Source organism: Protopterus annectens, chromosome 3.part1, assembly GCF_019279795.1.
Source record: "Protopterus annectens isolate FY-2018-M chromosome 3.part1, PAN1.0, whole genome shotgun sequence".
In the NCBI taxonomy this organism is placed as follows: Eukaryota; Metazoa; Chordata; order Ceratodontiformes; family Protopteridae; genus Protopterus; species Protopterus annectens.
In genome coordinates this window covers 83,348,975-83,368,620 of record NC_056732.1, presented here as the reverse complement: position 1 = coordinate 83,368,620, position 19,646 = coordinate 83,348,975, and the positions used below count along the sequence as shown (strand labels likewise).

General features: G+C 38.2%; 1 protein-coding gene across 2 annotated transcripts in view; it reads left to right on the top strand.

Moving 5' to 3' along the window:
• The window catches only part of LOC122798011 (fer-1-like protein 6), a 1,810,759-nt gene that overhangs the window by 1,403,877 nt on the left and 387,236 nt on the right, over window positions 1–19,646 (top strand). For both annotated transcript variants that reach the window (XM_044066595.1, XM_044066597.1), the window contains exon 32: window positions 19,325–19,452. In XM_044066595.1, the coding sequence (XP_043922530.1) occupies window positions 19,325–19,452 (128 nt within the window). The remainder of the gene's footprint in view (window positions 1–19,324; window positions 19,453–19,646) is intronic.

The following is a 19,646-nucleotide window of genomic DNA, read 5'->3' as shown; positions in this document are numbered from 1 at the left end:
CTAAATCCAACTTTAAATTATTTTTTTATGAGACTCACTGCTCCTACTACTAATGGAACTGTCTGGGTGTCCTTCTTCCATATTGCCCTTGTTTCTGCCTGCAAAACCTGGCATTTTATTAATTTGGTCTCTTTCTATGTAAGACACTGTAATCACTGGGTGTAGCAGTTTTAGTGATGAATGCTACTTTTGTCTTCTTTTCATGGACTACTATACCTGGTTTTCCCAAAACTATTATTTTAACTGTTGGTAATGGGTGATCCCATGTGATATAAACTTCATTTTCTATAATGCTTTGTGGCTCATGTTTCCAATGCTTAACGGCTACTTCAATCTTATAATTTTTGTACATTCCCAGTGCAACAGTCTTGCCATATTATTATGCCTTTTAGTATACAGGCCTTCTGCTGCATCCATGGTGGTGCAGCGGTAGCATTGTTGCCTCACAGCAAGAGGTTCTCCCGTTCGATTCTCGGCTGGAGTGCGGGGAGTGCCTTCTGTATGGAGTCTGCATGTCCTCCCCACTGTTGGGTGGGCATTCGAAAGACATGCATAAATGGGCGTGCCTTCGTTGAAGGTTGGATGTCGAGCTGGCACCTCTGCATTCGTGAAAATCTACTGCCAATCATTAGCGGACTGGAGTTCCACTGTGGCGACCCCTAACCGGGAAAAGCCAAAAGACAAACAACAAGTATACAGGCCTTCTGCAATTAGTGTATCACAGCCAACAAGATGTGCGACCATTGCCAATTCTGTTTTACAAAACGTGCATGAGTCTGTTTCTCCAACATGTTCAATAGACTTTGTAAAACAATGTGTACGTATTTTACTATCCCAGGATGCCAATATTAACCTTTCATATTTTGGTTTAAGTTCACCTTTCCTTAACCATCCATCTGTCAGATCCTGATTAACATGATGCTGTTCCAGGAGTTCTCTGTACTTGCAACTTTATTTATGCATTTTCACATTTCTTGCCTTCTCATCTGATCCTTTACTTTACATTCTTTCTTTTGCTTTTTTTTGGCACATTCCATTGCTGCCTGATTTTTGTCTACTTCTGGTTTGATTTTGATTCCTGCTTGACACTGATATACTTCTGCTAAACTAAGCAGGAAAGTAATCTTTGACTTGTTCTCCTCATAATTTAAAATTTTCAATATGTTTGGAGTCTGTGTGCAGATATACATGCAGTCCTGCAATTGCAGATCAATAAATGTAATCAGTTTTGAGGAGACTCATACCTCCTTCAGGGCAGAGAACATATAAACTTGGTATACACTGATTTTTATAAATCTTTTGATAAGCATGAAACATTTTTCTTGTTTTCCTGTCCAACTGATCCAATACCTTTTTTAGCCAGTCAACAACCCTAAAACTGTAAGTTAGGACAGGAAGAGCAAATTGGTTTATACCTTGGACTTTGCTGTTAAAAGTCAGGGCTGTTTTCACTATTAATTTTAGTGTCTACAATATTCCTCACTAAATTTTATTCACATTTGTTCATGTTTTATATCAATCTTTTATCAATTCTCCAATATTTATACACTCCCTCCTGCTCAAATTCTTTTATATCAGATTCCTGTCCCAAACTGATGTTTTCTTGAGTATTTCTTACTTACTTCAACTCTTCCCTTAGATCATTTTTTTCTAGACTAAGGGCACATTCTTTGTTCTCTTTTTCCTATGGGCATTCTGCACAAAGTTCCAAAATGTCTTCCTGTGACATATTCTCTTCCGCTTCATCCTGTGTCGTCCATTGTTCTTTCATATGAGAGCTCATTGGCCTTAAACTCCACAACATTGACTGTGTCAGAGTTGCCACAGTTTCCTCTTCCTTCCTGTGCTGTGCAACTCCAACTGAACTTTTGTACTAGTTTCTTGTGGAAGGTTCTAAAGTATCTTTGTACAGTATGTGCCTGCTCCACTGGTTTCACCTTAATTTGGAGACTCATTGTGATTCTGTGATGTTACCAGAGTTAGATTTTCAATTTTAAATCCTTCACTTTACAAGTTATCTATAACTTTAACTTCTCCATTACTAGTCCTCTTTTCTACTTTCCCGCTTTGTTTTCTTATTTTTTGTATTGTAACAAAAATAAACAAATCAGAATGGAACAGATGAGGCTCCGAACCAAATCCAATTAGAACAAAGCTAAAATCCACAACACGGAACTGGTTTATTAAATCCACACATTAAAACAAGAGTAAAAGGTGGATAAGCGCTTTCAGAAACCCTTCTTTAGATCCATATAGCCATTTTACACAACAGGCTTTTTAAAGAGAGGCTTGACCAATTAAATCTCTTTCCTGAGCCGATGCCTCTTCAATGCCAGTTTTAAAGGGAGAATACCATTTAAACCTGGCTCACAGTCCACTCTCAAGTCTGCAATCCACTGAAGTTCTTTAAACTTAGTAATATTAAATATATCCCTCTCCTAGGTCCATCTGTTGTTATACATTCCAACACCATAAAGGAGAACTTGTGTCCAGAAAATCCCATAATATACTTTGGCAGTGCATTAGTGTTGACCTTATACTTAATCTCATTAAGGTGTGTCCAAACCCTAGTCTTGAATAGACAGTTCATTTTCCCAATATAAAACTACACATAGTGTTGGCATGTAGCAACACACACCACATTCTTGGTATTGCGGTCTGCAAAAGTATCCAACTGATATGTTCTCAGTAGTTGGATGTATAAATTTATTAGTAGTATTAATAGATGAACATGCTCTACATCTGCCAGACCAATAACTACCTTCTCTGGTCATTTAACTTATTTGTCATTGTTTTTTCACTACATAATAGTTGTTTCAAATTCAGTTTATTCTTGAAACAGAATCTAGGAGTCTCTCTTACAAATCTCTTCAGTGACACATCTGCTGTTAATATTTTCCAGTTATTTCTGACTGTGTCACCTATCTGCTGAATATCTTGATTATAGATAAGGGTACATCTTATACTTTCAGTTTCTTCCCTTCTTTGGGCCAACATAGCTGTAGTCCTTCCTGCATCATGATAAAAGTATGGTTCTTTTCTGGTTGGACTCATCAAATTCACTGCCATCTCCCCTCTCAGTCTCCTTCATGCTATAGTTCCTTTCACTTAAATGTTTTTTCACTTTGGAAATTTCAGTAACTTGGTCTTCCTGCTTAGTAGTCAGTCTAGAACTCCTTAGAAATTGATTTTTTATAATCTGCGTAAAGATATGAGTAAGATGCATACTATTACAGTGTAAAAGGTGATTTCTCCAACATGCTTTACGATACATCCTTGTATCTATAGTAGCATTTCTAGTCTTTAAGATAGTAATATCAAGAAATTCAATTTTATCAGAAGCACTATGGACTTCAAAGCCTAAAAAGTGCGTAGCAGACTTCAAAAACTTAAAAAATGCTCCCAACTGCCTCTCTTCTCCTCACCACAGGAGAAAAATATACTCCAAAAACCGTTTATAAACAGCAACTGCTTTGCCCATATATTGCGGTTATTAAAAACCTACTCCTTTTCCCATTGCATCAATATTTATTTTATTTTATTTATTTTATTTTACATTTGTTGACCAGGCAAGTCTAACTGGATACATGTCCATTTTCAGTAGAGGCCCGGGGAGATAAGCTCCTTGCAAAAAATAACAAAAAACATTTTTACATACAATTATGTTACAGGTTAATAAAGAAATTATCATAGAGGTCTAAATACCTCCCATTTCAAAATTCAGGTACAATACTAAAAATACAGGTCTAATAATATACTATAGTCTGGGAGATAAGGTCTGGGATAAGAGGAAATAATACATTTATATTTACAAAGAAGATTAGAAGTTAAGCCAGAAAAAATCAAAGAGGACAGAAATACTTCACAGTGCTAAAGGCAGGTATAATGCAAAAATTACAGAGAGGGCACAAATACTTTGCAGTGCAGTAGGCAGGTACAGTGCAAATTACAGGTAGAATACAGAAAGTAACAATAAAAGAGGCATATTGTGTAATTATATACATAAAGAGTTGTCACACTATGAGTGATCGTAGGGGATGAAAAGAAGGGTAAGGAATAGGAAAAAGGTAATGTGGCAAGTAAGGAAGGTAGAGCTAGTTTTAGGGAAGTAGTGGGTAGGCAGTGCCTGTTATGAGTAGAAAAAGTAGAAAAATGATCAGTCAGGTTTAGTACAGGGGCATAGCCAGTGTGTTCTTAGGAAAAGTTTCAGTCTGTTTTTGAAAAGAGATGTGGAGGAAACTGAGGAAAGTTCACTGGGGAGAAGGTTCCAGGATTTTCCAAACGTATTACTGAAAAGAGAGTCCCCAGCCTTGTTATTAGATTTAGAGGTGTTTACAAGAAGTTTGTGTGATGAGTGCAAGGATTTCAGATTCTTATAGGGATAGATGAGGTTAGTTAATATAGGAGTACTGGAAGGTTGGTAAAGAGTCTTATGGGCAATGGTTAGTTGGTGGAATTTAAGCAGATTCTGAATTTCTAGCTATCCAAGCTGCTTAAGATTATAGCAGTGGTGGGTTCTGAATGGGTTGCCAGTAGCAAACCTGGCAATGTTATTGTAGGAGATTTCCAGTTTGGTGAGGTTATTTTTAGATAAATTAGTAAATATGGGTGAGGCATAGAGGAGTGTAGAGATTAAATGGGTATAAGCAATAGTTATTCTGACTGTTGGTGAAAGGAAAGGTTTGACTCTGTAGAGAGAGCCTAGTTTTTTGTTAAGGGTTTTTATAATATTGTTGATATGGGTGTCAAAGTTAAGATTGTTGTCTATGGTAATACCAAGTAGTTTGGTAGTTGGGTCAGGTGATATGGGAGTACCATTAGTGGATGTAACTGTGAAATCTGTTGGGACGGTCTTACGAGTAGGATTGAAAAGGAGGAGTTTAGTTTTTTTGGGGTTCAACAGAAGGCAATGTTGTGTAAACCATTGTTCTACTGTATTAAATACTTCTTGGGTAAGGGAGTGAAGTTTAGAAGTGGCTGTGGCTGTGCATATAAGTGTAGAATCATCGGCATATTGAATGCATGTAGTTTGGGGGATTGCTAGATGAAGGTCATTGATAAATATGGAGAAAAGAAGAGGACCTAATATGGACCCTTGAGGGACGCCAATGTTAATGGGCAGGTGGGTAGATAGAGTGTTGTGCCAAAGTACCGCCTGTTGTCTGTTATCTAAATCGGATTGGAACCATTTAATAGTGAGTGTATCTAGTGAGAGGGATTTGAGGATATTTATAAGCATTTGGTGAGTAACCATATCAAATGCCTTGGACAGATCGATAAATAGTGCTGAGGAAAGCATATTTGCATTTCGGTTTTTGTTAATACAGTCAGTAAAGGAAAGGAGGGCAGTAGTAGTGCTGTGGGAAGGTCTGAAACCATGTTGACAGCTGGAAAGTAAGTTATTTTGGATTAGGTGGTCTAGCAGTTGCTTATGGATGCATTTTTCCATTAGTTTTGCCAAAGGTGAAAGTAGGGCTATGGGATGGTAGTTGGAGAATTCAGTAGAGTTTCCATCTTTATGAAGGGTGATACTATGGAAGATTTTCCAGATGCTTGAGATGTGTCCTTCACTAATGGTTCTGTTAATCAGAATGGAAATGGAATAGGCGATGGATTTGGCTGATTTCTGTAGATATTCAGCTGGTAATTGATCTGCCGAGGGAGAGCAAGGTTTACGTTTTTGGATAAGGGAAAGAATATATGTTGTACGGACAGGTTGGAAGAGAAATGGAGGGGGTGGAGTTGTGTTAGAGATAGGGAAAGTGAAATTATTAGGTGACAGGTGACTGGCAAGTGTTTGAATTGCCTCAGTGAAAAAGGTATTAAAGGCATTGGCAGTGTGCTTTGGGTTCTCCTGGTCTGTGCCTTGTGGGTTAGGTATAATGGAGTGACCTGGGTGTAATAGTTGGTTAACATTTGCCCAGAATTTTTGTGGGTTATTATGTTTAGTTTGCTGGAACTGTAAGTAGTAGTTTCTTTTATCAGACAGTATAGCTTTCTTAGTGTCATTTCTCAGTTGTCTAAAGTTTTGATGGACAGCAGTTTTTTGTCATATGCCATTTGGCCCAGTATTTATTTCTGAGGTGGATTTTTTGTTTGGTTTCTTTTGACAGCCATAGGGCAGATTTAGTTTTGATTCTAATAGAGCAGTTTGGTGCATGGTTATCTAGAATGGTGAGGAATTTGGAATTAAAGTATTTAACAGCTTCCTCCAATGGAAGGTGTTTTAAGGGAGACCAATTGCATGCTCTTAGTTCGCTTTGAAAGAGATCAGGGTTAAAGTTTTTCTTGGACCTAATAAACTTGAAAGTGGCTGGAATGGAGACATTGGTCTTATGCCTGATAATGTAGGTAAGTGAGTGGTCACTAATATCATCAGGGAGGGTTCCAGATTCATATGTGTAGGGATGGTTATTTATAAGAATCCAATCCAAGGTACTTTCTTTCTTATTGGGCTTGTTTATCCTGGTAGGGGAGGTAATGATTTGAGAGAAACCAAATAGGCTAATGTGGGTGGTAGGGTGGCTGCTGCAACAGCAGTTCCAATCTATGTTAAAATCACCTAGGATAATTGTTTCTTGGGGCAGGTTTTGTGATAGCCAGCAGAGGATATATTCTATGGTGGCATTGTTATTGCCAGGAGGTAGATAGATACAGATAATATAGATGGATTTGAAAGTGTTGAGTTGAAGTTTGGAAATAAGAATTTCAGCAGTAGAATCTACAGGTGGTTTAAGGTCGTATGTGGTGATCTGTAGACCTGATTTAAATAGGATAGCAATTCCCCCACCCTTCTTTGTTACACGGTCAGATCTAAATATATTATATCTGGGTGGGGTGATTTCATTGCCTTTAGTTACAGGCTTTAACCAGGTTTCTGCTAAACAAAGAATGCCGAAAGTAGACTTGTAAGAGAGCATGGAGTTGTGAAACTTTATTATTAATGCTACGTATGTTGAGGTGGGCTATGAAGAGAGAGTTTGTTGGTTGAGTAAGGGAATGAGTGTTGAATTGATTGGGATTGTGGAGTTGTGTGGTAGGAAGTGTTATTGGGCCAGGATTTGGGTGGATATCGTCATCTTTTAATGAGAGGAGTTGTATTAGAAAGGCTGGAGTTGGGAATCTTCTGTATAGATGAGGAGATTTTCTGGGATTATGATTGTAGTACCTAATGTGGAGTATTCTATGAAATCTTGAAAGTAGATAGCTGGGTGTAGATGTTATGTTTACATGTTTTGAGAGTGCTGCTAGGGAAGAAGAGGTAATTAGCTTATTAGGATTATGAAGGTGTGGATATAATGAGTGTTCCTAGGAGGTAAGTATGTAGGCTAAAAGTAATGATGGTAGAATAAGTAGTAGAAGTAACAGGTGAAAGTGTAAGTGTGTTCGGACTGATAGTTTATACATTTGGATATTAGTTAGGTGTCTTGTTGTAGGTATGGGTGTATGGTAGTTGTGGATAGGGAAGAACAAAAATTGGAGGGTGTAGTAGGAGAGAATAGGGAGTGATTAGAGAAGGATGAATGGGGTGTGTGGCCAATGGTAAGGTTGCCTGAGAGTTATATTAGAATATGAGTTGGCACTTAGGGTGCCCATTGCCATACCCCATTTTTGCAAAAAACATTGATTCTCATATGATAGCACATATATCTCCAAAAGCATACAAATCTGTATAATATGCTGCTTCTCATACGTCTCATCTGACATCAAAATTTCCGCACATTGTCTATGCCATATTCATTTTGAATGATCATAAATAAACTCCTGATATCCATAGTAACCATCAAAACGGTTTCCAAATATTCTGTGTCTTTCGGTACTGTGGTAGCTTTACTTAGTCCCCTTTTTAGCTGATGTTTCACATAGATTGATATTGGTTCTGTGATCCACCCATTGCCTGAAACAATCAGACACATGGGTGGATCATAGGGGTCTTTGTGAATCTTAGGCAGTCCTCTAATTACAGGAATCATAGGATGAATCACTTGAAAGTAGTTAAACAAATCTTGATTGATTATTCTCGTCAACAAAAGATCATTCAAATCCATTACAACCTTCTTTATGATTTTATCAAGTTTAAACTTCTTTATAGGTTTATTTGTATTTTCATCCTTAAGTAATTCCATCATTTTATTGACATACCAGATCCTATCCAACACAACCGCCGCTCCTCCTTTATCTGCTGGTCTAATAATTAGCTGCTTATTATTCAATAATTCCCTTAAAGCTTGTTGCTCATCCATACATAAATTATTAAAACATTTGCTACTTCCATTATGTCTCTTATTCTGTAATCTCGTTACTTCATCCTCACATACATTAACAAAGGTCTCTCTTACCGGATGTGAAGGTGGTATTAAAACACTCAGTTTCTTAAATAAAACTGCTTCCATAGCAATTCCTGTTTTCTCATCACTCCATAAAGTCAAGTTCCTAGCAAAACATTTAAGATCTATAATAAATTCACTGAGCCTTAATGGTAACGAGGGAATAAATGTTAACCCCTTATTCAGGTGTTTGCATTGAGCTTCACTTAAGTGATACTTGGAAAAATTTACAAATAATGTGGTGCCCATATCAGAAGAAAAGTCCCTTCCCTGTGTATCGAAGTGGGGACTTTCCTCTTCTTCCTGCTCTCCTTTATGGTGTTGGAATGTATAACAGATGGACCGAGGAGAGTTGGAATGTATAACAGATGGACCGAGGAGAGTTGGAATGTATAACAGATGGACCGAGGAGAGTTGGAATGTATAACAGATGGACCAAGGAGAGGGGGATATACTTAATATTACTCAGTTTAAAGAGTTTCAGTGGACTGCAGACTTGAGAGCGGACTGCGAACCAGGTTTAAATGGTATTATCCCTTTAAAACTAGCATTGAAGGGGCGTCGGCTCAGGAAAGAGATTTAATTGGTCAAGCCTCCCTTTAAAAAGCCTGTTGTGTTAAATGGCTATATGGATCTGACGAAGGGTTTCCGAAAGTGCTTATCCACCTTTTATCGTGTTTTAATGTGTGCATTTAATAAACCAGTTCCATCTTGTGGATTTTAGCTTCATTGTTCTAATCTTTTGTATTGTAAAATTTCCCATATCTGGATGTCTTTGCCTGTATTTCACTTCAAATATCTTTGGTGCTGCTGTTTTTGTATTGATTAGTTTTGCTTTCTCCTTTGCATAATCCACGGTGGTGGTGCTGCGGTAGCATTGTCACCTCACAGTAAGATGCTGTCCGGTTCAATTCTCAGCTACAGCATCTTCTGTGTGGAGATATGCGTGAATGGGCATACCTTCGTTGAAGGTTGTGCGTCAGAGCTGGTAACTTGGCACGTAAAAATCAACTACCAATCATTAGCAGACCGGAGTTCTGCTGTGGCGACCCCTAACTGGGAAAAGCCAAAAGACAACACACACACACACACACACACACACACACACACACACACCCACATAGTGCAAATTTTAGGTAGAGTTTACCTCACAAATATCGCGATATACCAAACTCCAATCTGGATAATATCAAGGTAGCAGTACTGAAGCCCAAATGAAACTGCTGAACTTGAGAATTCTTTATCCTCAAAGACATTAGCATTTGTGTGGTTACAGAAACCTAGCTATAGTGATAGCAATCTCTGTATTCCAGAGTGCAGTGTTAATATGAGTTCAGAAGTTCAGCTCCACCAGTAGCTGTAGGGGGGAGTATCCATATTTTTTCCTAACCCCATTGTCTCTCATCAGATCCCATGTGCTACAAACGAACTGGACAAAGTTATTTTTATGCACTTTATAATTAATAATTATAGTATAGGCAAGTATAAAGTCACACATATTATCCCTTCATAGCATCTAGAATACCTTAACCTGTTAGAATACTTAATTACTGAATTAAAGAAAATAAGTGATGAGGTCAAAACTGCCAACATAAAAATTTCAACAAAACACAAATTCAAGGTCATGCTGCCAAATGCTAGGAGTCTAAACATGAAACTGCACTTATTGCAAGCATTCTTAACCCTGGAAGATGCTGACATCTGTGCAGTCACAGAAACCTGGATCAAAGCTGCAGAGAGCACCCTAGCCTTACCTGCTTACTCATCCTTTCATACATTAAGACCCCAAACTGTGGGCAGCAAAGCCAAAGGAGGTGGAGCTTCAATATATATTAAAGACATACACACCTCCAGGCTGATCAAACAGTATGGCTCGCATGAGACACTCCATTTGCAGTTAACCAGTAACAAGAGCCCTATTCAAATCATAGCTAGCTGCAGGCCCCCAAATTTGACACAAGATGCCCACTCCCTCTATCTGGACCTCTTCAAATCTATCAAGATTCAACCTTTTACCCTGATCCTAGGCGACTTTAACTACCCAAACATAGATTGAAAGAATTACTCATGGCAGAACACAAATGCCCAGAGATTCCTCAATTTTGTCAATGATAATACTTTGGAACAGCTAGTCAATACCCCCACAAGAGGTGATAATATCTTGGAGTTGGCATTAACCAATATGAGTAACTACTGCAGCATCTCTGCAGTATCATCCTCCCTAGTAAGATCCAACCATAAAGTGGTCACTTTTGAAGCCAATATCTCCCCTGACCCCCTTCTAGCTAGGTTCAAACAAAAAAACTTCTCCAAAGCTGATTACAACCTTCTGAGGGATGGTATAAACAACTTCACAGCCCTCTCCCCCTCTGTAGGAACTGGCACCAATATCCAAATCAACACCATACGAGCATTTATATAGATGCAAGGAATCAGGAATAGCTGACAAAATCCTCCTCCTCAAGGAAGAGTAAACCTGTCTGGTGGACATCTGCAATAAATAAACTCTATAACAAAAGGAAAAAATTGCTGTCCAGGACCAAGAAGGAGCAGGTGGCCAATTGGAAGCAATCTCTCCTTAGCCTGAACAAGCAAATAAGAGCACTAGTGAAATCCTCCAAAGCAAACTTTGAGTCCAAATTGGCCACATCTACTAGAGACAGTCATAAGGCCTTCTTCACATATGTCCACAGTCTCCAAGGAAGCACCCAGAGCTACTCCAATCTTGTAGTCAAGGACACCACATACACAAATGCTGTAAATATAGCCAACCTACTGGCTGACAGATTCAGCGAAAATGTCACCCCTCTGTCCCCCCTCATCAGTAAATCAGGACATCCCAAGTACCTGCCCCCTCCCTTTATCTCTAGAGAAAAGGTCATCACTGCCCTTTCAAAGGCAAAAAATACAGCCTCCATGGGACCTGATAACATCCCAGGCTGCATCCTACATGAACTCAGGCAAGAACATGCAGCACCATTAGGTGCCCTATTCAACCAAAGCCTGAGCATGGCTTCATCCCAGCTGAGTGAAGGACAGCCACTGTCATCCCTTTGCACAAAGGTGGAGGGTACACCAATCTGGGAAATTATAGACTCATCAGCCTAACTAACCTGATATACAAGGCCATGGAATGGATTATCATGGAGCTCATTAACAAGGACATTGGCAACCTCCAAACACTCGATCCCACACAGTTTGGCTTCATCAAGGGGAGGTCATGTCTGTTAAATTTGGTTGACATCCTTGAGACAGTCACCAAAGCCATGGACAAGGGGAAGACAGTGCACTCCACCTACCTTGACCTGACAAAAGCCTTCGACACTATTCCCCACTTGGGCATAATAGATAAACTCTCTCAACTAGGCATCAATCCATATGTTACCATATGGGTAGCAAACTGGCTCACTGATAGAATCCACCTAGTCAAAATAGGGGAAGCAACCTCAAGCAGTAGACCTGTAATGAGTGGTGTACCCCAGGAATCAGTCTTTGTGCCTCTGTTATTTGGGATTTACCTTTCTGAGGTGCAGGCCAAAACCAGTGGGCTATGGCTGACAAGTTTTTCAGATGACTGCAAGCTGGGTGTTGTCATCAATTCCCCTAGTGATATCAACATCCTCCAAGAGGGCTACACCCAAACAAATGATGGTGCCAGAAACATGGCCTCAAGCTGAATACCAAAAAATGCATCATCATCCCCTTTGGGGAGAGTGACATCCCCACATATTATCACATTAATAACAACACCCTAAGCATGCAATCAGTCATGAGTGATTTGGGCATCCAGGTTGATAGCATCCTGACTTTTGACCACCATGTTGCTTCTATTGTATTGAAAACATTCTACATGGCCCACCTCAAAAGTAAGGGCATCTCATCCAGAGACAAGGAGGTCATAACATCCCTGTATTCTTCCCTTATAAGGCCCATTATTGAGTACAATGCCCCTTTTGGCATGTACCTCACAAAGGACATGCAGCAGCTGGAGAGACCACAGAGGTTCCTTGCCGGGAAAATCCAGGGCCTCAAACATCTACCCTACACAGGCTAAAAGCCCTGTCCCTCTTCTCAGTTTCATACAGACTCCTCAGCGATGACCTCTGTCTGGCACACAAAGCAATCTCAGACCCCACCTTGATGGGACTGCTGCATATCCACAAGTCAAGCTCCACTCAAGTAACCCACATGCATGACCTCAGCCTGATCTGTGACATCAACAGGACTTGTTGGTGGGACAGATGTTTGTCCCAGAGACTCCCCCATTTATGGAATAGACTTTCTCTCCATATCAAGCAGAGTTCCTCATTATCACTTTTTAAGCGCAACTGGATAACTGGATAAGAAATAGAAAATACACCCCTGGGATTCCACCTTTGTACCTGCAGGACAGGGGCATTGGGTGCTGACTTGTCTAAACATGGGCTAAACTCTTGGCTAGACTTATAAGAGGCTCAGGACCAGTAGCCTACTAGCTTCTTATGATCCTACAAGTTCTCTTGGAATTCTGTAAGAAAAAAACAGCTCAATACAGGATCAATGAAGCCTATGTTGGCAAGAGCTATAAGAAGCCGATTGTGTTTAGCTGAGATAAATGCAGCTATAAGTAGCAGATTGTGTTTAACTCAGGTAAATGCAGCTATTTAGCTGAGATAAATGCAGCTATAAGTAGCTGATTGTGTTTAGTTCAGGTAAATGAAGCTATAAATAGCCAATTGTGTTTAGCTGAGGTAAATGCTCTTTTAATGTCTATGAAGATAGCAACACTTAAGTTACAGCCTTCCATGGCTTCATAGATTTGGGTTGTAATTAAATCTTGGACAAAAGCCATGAAGATCATTGCCAAGGAGGTCATATTTTAGGTGTACAAAAGTCTGATCATATAGTGCTAACTCAAACTTTTCAGCTAATGGGGAAAGTACCTCAATGTTTGTTTGTGAGTTTTTATGGGGAAGGGATCTTTAAGTAAGGGAGTAATAAAAGCACTTCCAGTGCTGCAGAAAGATATTAGCTATTATGAAAAGGTTAACCATGCATAAGAGAGGTTCAGCAATTAATGGAGGAGAAGCACTCAGGAATGGCGGGAGGGGTTGGGGTGGAGCTTTTGAATGCTCAAACTCTTTGCTACATTGATATGCTGAAAACCTTCTTTCACCTACTCACTGATGAGAGCTTGAAGCAGAAAATAGGAGTGGCACCATATCCTTGTTATAAGAATTAGGTGAGGGAATGCATAATCCTCTCATTAGTACCGGGTGGGCATTCATTCTTAATGACAGCTAATATCAAGGGAATTATTGATAGATGTAGGTTCAACCTAAATGTTATTAAACAGGTTTGATAGATTTCCAGAATGATGTAGGATGTCCTAAGAGGAAATGTTGTGTATTCCTATGTATTTGATTTTAGTGTTGTTGTTAAGATTTCTTGTCTGCTGTATATGTTCCTGGCATTTTGCTGTTTTTGCTTCACTTCTTGACTTCAGTGGTGAGGGTGCAGTCTCTCCATGCAGTATCCCCCCACACACTTTTTAACTATTGTTAATATCTTTAGTAATCATAGGACAAGAGGTTCCATTTTGTACTGTTAACCAAAGAGGGAATAACATATTTTTTAACTTATTAGAATATGCTAGAACATGTGACTAAAGCTGTTACAGGTTTATTATAAAGGTAAACCTGATGTCAAGTAATGCTTTCCAATTCCGCATGCAAGTTCCTTCCTTCAGATTCAGGAAATGAACACAATTGTTTTATGGTGAGGTGATTTGGGGGCTCTAATCAATGAGACTGAATTATTGAAAGTTGAAAATTGTAGTAATATTCCAGTATCTTTTTCAATGTTATATCTCTCTTTGCTATATACAAGCCTGTGCCTATTTCTAATGAATGGTCAACAATCTATATACCTATACAAGCTATGTATATGCTCTGTTTCTAAACAATGTTTATGTAATCTATTGTAGTTTTTTCCCATGTATGTACACTTACCTATATGTTGTATTTCTTCTGATATCATGTAACTAGCTGTATTGTGTGTATGTGTGTATATATATATATATATATATATATATATATATATATATATATATATATATGGATCTACTGTACTTAATCGAAAACTCACTTTTTGGAAAATGAACAGTAGACCCATGGTTACGCAAAAGTGCACTTCACCGAAAGTGCACTTTCACAAACACCACTTGAGCAAATGGTTACGGACCTTAGGGTTAGGGCTTGGGTTAAAGATAGTGGATAGCTAGTAGGGCTATCCACTATCCTTTACCCAAGCCCTAACCCTAAGGTCCATGACTACCGCACCACAGTGGAGGAAATTGTATGTCCTCCATGGTGCAGTAGTCACGGAACTATTTCCTCCACTGTGGTGCGGTAGTCACGGACCTTAGGGTTAGGGCTTGGGTTAAGGCTAGTGGATACCTAGTAGGGCTTTCCACTATCCTTAACCCATGCCCTAACCCTAAGGTCCATAACTACAGCACCACAGTGGAGGACATTGCTCATACATTCTACTGGTGTTCACGAAAGTGCACTTTCGGTGAAGTGCACTTTCGCATTAGTGGGCATCTACTACCGGATTTCGAAATAGTGTAATTTTGATCTCCGGTAGTAGACCCATATAAATAAATATATATATATATATATATATATATATATATATATATATATATATATATATATATATGTGTGTGTGTGTGTGTGTGTGTGTCAGTCAAAACTGGTGTTAAATGTGGAACTTTTCTCCCTGGGTCTCCTCTGAAAAAAAGTGTTTATCCCAGTTGGATTTTTGTGGTAAACAAATTAAAAGTAAATAAGTAAATAAATAAATACATAAAAGATAGTGTGATAGTTGTGAATGACTGTATTTGACACTTGGAGGTTACAATGTTTGTCAGGAAAGCCTGTATCCAGGCCAATACAAGCATTCAGGTGATACAACTAGCGACAACAGCCACAATGACAGAGAAATACTGATAAAAATATTTATTATATTTAGCGCTTTGGCTCCCAGGCCTTCACAGAGTAAAAAACATTTCTAAAACACAAGTCTAAATGCAAAAAAACTAACAGTCCATCCCACTCCTAATAAGTTAATTAGATTACATATTTCCAGTTGCATTTTTTGTGTAACCCTATAGGTTCCAAGGTATTAAACTTAAGAATATACGTGGCTTCTTTCTTCAAAAGTTTGTCCTTTAAGCTTACATTTTCACCCATCAATATTTCCACTTTTTCTAAGATACAGCCTGAAATTCCTTCAGGATTAGAATTATGAAACTCAGAAAAGTTGTTATATAAGTATTCATATGGTGAAACTCCCACATCAAAAAATCTAAAAGAAAATGCCACTGGCCATCAAATTAAGGTAATTGTTTGTACTTCATAATTATAAAATGGATTTAATACTATTTATTAACTCCCTCAAGCTTACCATTATGAGAATGTACTAGTGCCAAAGAGGGATTAAGCCCTGATTACATCCCAGGTGACCTAAATAAAACTAATGATTCGGCACCTGACAGTTGCAGGCAGGAAAGATAGTTGTGCTCTTTCCTTGGGGAAGGGACAGTGGTTCTGTCCTGGCTTATACAGTGATTCCACTGACAGGACCCTCTTTGAAAGCAGAAACTTGTCAAGCAATGAAAGCAAGGGCAGGAGGATATAGGAGTGGCTGTCGAATTCAGAGATGACAGCCACTTAGGCACTTGTGGTGGACCATGCATGCATCAGTTGGGAGAGGTGAGGTGGCTCTTGCAGTGATACAAGTGCACATGTCACCATTAGCAGCAAGAGTTAGGGTCATAAATGAAAAATTCTGTCATTGCTGGGGGGGGGCAGTGAAAGCACAAAACACCCTCATGGCTACCTGGATGACAACCATTTAGAGGCTTTATAATCAGCAGACATGGAGGCAAAAATGATACACTAAACAAAAAAAAAACCTTCTCATTAGGAAACGCAAGTCTGACTACAGACTTATGGTTCCATCTAATTCAAAAGACTACTGTAAGCCATCCTCTGCTATATTAGAAGCCTAAGAAATAATCTAATGATATTTTCTTCTCTAACTCTAAGGACACTGTTAATATTCATGTGGACAAATTATCTTCCAGCTTTACTCTTTCTCTCCTCCATTCCCCTCTACCCTGCAATTCCTCCCCTCCTAAAATTACTCTGGACCAAGTCTCTTTGGCACTTTCCAAAATGAAAACAATACAAGTCATATGGAACATGACAATGTCCTGTATGTTTCTTGAATACTACTAAGTTCTACCAAAAAATCCCTCCATCATCCTATCATTCTGAGTCTGTTTACTAGTCACATCCATGATGTGTGGAGAAAATCTATTGTTGTACCATTGCATAGAGGTGCCCTCTCAAATGACAATGAACATTTCAGTCCTAATAATTTCACTACTATTATTTGAAGGGTTACAAAACATACTATAGCTGAACCAATAAAAGCAATGCTACATAGATGCACATCACTTCAGCGTCATAAAAAGCACATCATGCCGGCTCAGCCTGGATGAGTTCTTTAAAAGGTTTACTAAGACCATGAAAAAGGGCATATTGTTCCAGTGCCTTCTTGAATCTAGCTTCTTCTTCTTTCGGCTTTTCCCGGTTAGGGGTCACCACAGCAGATCACCTGTCCAGTCATGATTGGCAGTGGAGTTTTCCGGTGTCGAGTTGCCCACCCGGTGCCCAACCTTCCACAGAAGGCACACACACGCATGCACTCATGCCTAGGGCTAATTTAGAGTGTCCAATCCACCTTCTTGAATCTAGCTAATGCTCTAAAATGGCCCTAGGCATGAGTGTGTGCCTTCCGTGGAAGGTTGGGTGCAGGGCTGGCAACTCAACACCGTAACACTCTACTGCCAGTCATGAGTGGACAGGTGATCCACTGTGGCAACCCCTAACTAGGAAAAATTGAAAGAAGAAGAAGATTACATTTTCATTATAGCTGTTACCTTTGACTAGCAGGCACAGAAGTTTGAGTGTACTATTTTAAGGAAAGTCACTGAAAAAGGATGATAAATTAACTAGCGTTTTCAAAGAAGTCAAAGGAGATGGATATCTGATGAAGTAGTTTTTAATGACCAGAGAAAATATTCTGCTATAATGATATCAGTCATCAGTGATAATACAGGAAATTTAGAGAGAGATATTAGCAATGCTGATTTCAATCATGCATGCTCAGTGATATTTTTGTTAATTCAGTTAAAATCAGGTCAGTTATCGCTATTAGCTGATGGAATTTATAGTAGTGTTGCTGGTAGTCATCTAAGAAGGATAATAGAAACACTTCCAGAAATGGTATCCCTTGGATTAATCTTGTACCTAATAAATCTATTAGTTATCTACCCATGTAGCTGTTGGCATATCGCACGTTTATTTATTAAGAGCCCTCATTGTACCTACAGCAGATATATATATATATATATATATATATATATATATATATATATATATATATATATTTAAATAAATGGGTCTACTTTTAAATCTCGAAATACTGAAAGCCCGACTTTCAGTATCTCAAGATCTAAATACCGAACACCCATCATACCAAAATATTACAAAACCGAATGTCACTATATCAAAACTTCAAAATACCGAATTTTCAGCAAGTGACATTCAGTTCTGTAATATAACCCCCACCACAACATCACAAAACCTTCTATTGTAGGAACCTTATAACACCACTGTTTAAAATTTGTCTCTATTTTTGGGCCTTTGTCCTCCATTATTTTTGGCTTTGTACAGATTTCTTGTGCTAAGAGGTTGAGAGCTATGTTCTGTCCTCACTTGCTTTGAAGTGTCTTTTTGATGTAGAAAAAGATGAAAACGTGCAATCAATGTAAATGTGTTTTTTAATGGATAAGGAATTCCATGTTGCTTCAGTGTGAGCATGTTTCTGCATTTTATGGATTTGCCCACTTATAACTTAAAGTCATATGTCTGATTACTTGCAATTGTAGTAAAGATTAACTGAAGTTTAATTTGCTAAGAAAATGATTTTGTTGAGAAAGGATTTGCTGAACAATTCTGGAGATATAAATCAAAGAGCCATGGCTACAGTGAAATAATAAATCAAAATAATATTTTAAAGGGAATGAATCATTCAGGTGAAGTGTGTGCGAAAAATTATAAAAGATAGAAACAGATAAAATATATTACATAGATTTGAATTGCAGTGGCAATATAATAAACTATTCAGTTAATATTATTTCATTATATCTAACATAGAAAATGAACAATTAAAAAAGTTTTAGGTGTTTGGCATGACTGCATGATTTCTAGACGTGAGATTAATCATCAGATTTAGTATGCATATATGTGTCCAAATAGGTTTTTTGCAAAATGTTCCAGTTTCTTCCAATTTAACAAAGATATTCCATAGATAAACTGATATTTCTTCAAATTGCCTGTAGGTATTATTTTATACAAAAGTAACTGAGTGCATGTGTCCTCTACTTTGTGCCCAGTGAGTCCAGGGATAGGCTCCAGCTTCACTGTGAGCCTGTATTAGAATATGCATGCAAACTAACAATCAGATAATGAAGGAATTTTAAAACTGTTTAATCTTCATATCAGTGTGTGTGTGTGTGTGTGTGTGTGTGTGTGTGTGTGTGTGTGTGTGTGTGTGTATGTGTTTGTATTGCAAAATGGATTTTTTTTTTATCTGAAAGAGTATATGCTTTCACAAAAGCTTGCATACATTTTATACTGGTGTTTTTACAAAGAAAATAGTTCTCTTTCCCTACGCTTCTGTTTTCTAAGTTAATGGTTACCATACTTTGCACTAGTAACCTTGTAAAACTATTCTGCAATGTTACTGTTGCCATACATGACCAGTGGCAGCACTCTCATGCCTAAGATTCATATTCAAATATAGCTGGAAGCTGAGAAATTAGAATGCCATTTTTGCCATAGCATAATTATAACTCACACCTGATCTTGTCTTTCTTATAGGCATTTAATCTAACGCCTGCTGATCCAGATGGAAAGTCTGATCCATATATTGTAATCAAACTTGGGAAGACTGAAATTAAAGACAGGGATAATTACATTCCTAAGCAGCTGAATCCAGTTTTTGGAAGGTTTGGTATTTTTTCTTTACCTAGATATATCTTAAATATATTTTCTTGTAAACATTTCTCTTATAATGCTATTGTACTTATGTTCTAAGTATTTCCTGTCAGATAAGTATGTGTATGCCAGAATAGAGATTTAATAAGTGTTATACATGTTATGTACATTCCAAACCTCTTGATAAAAATAAATAAATAAATAA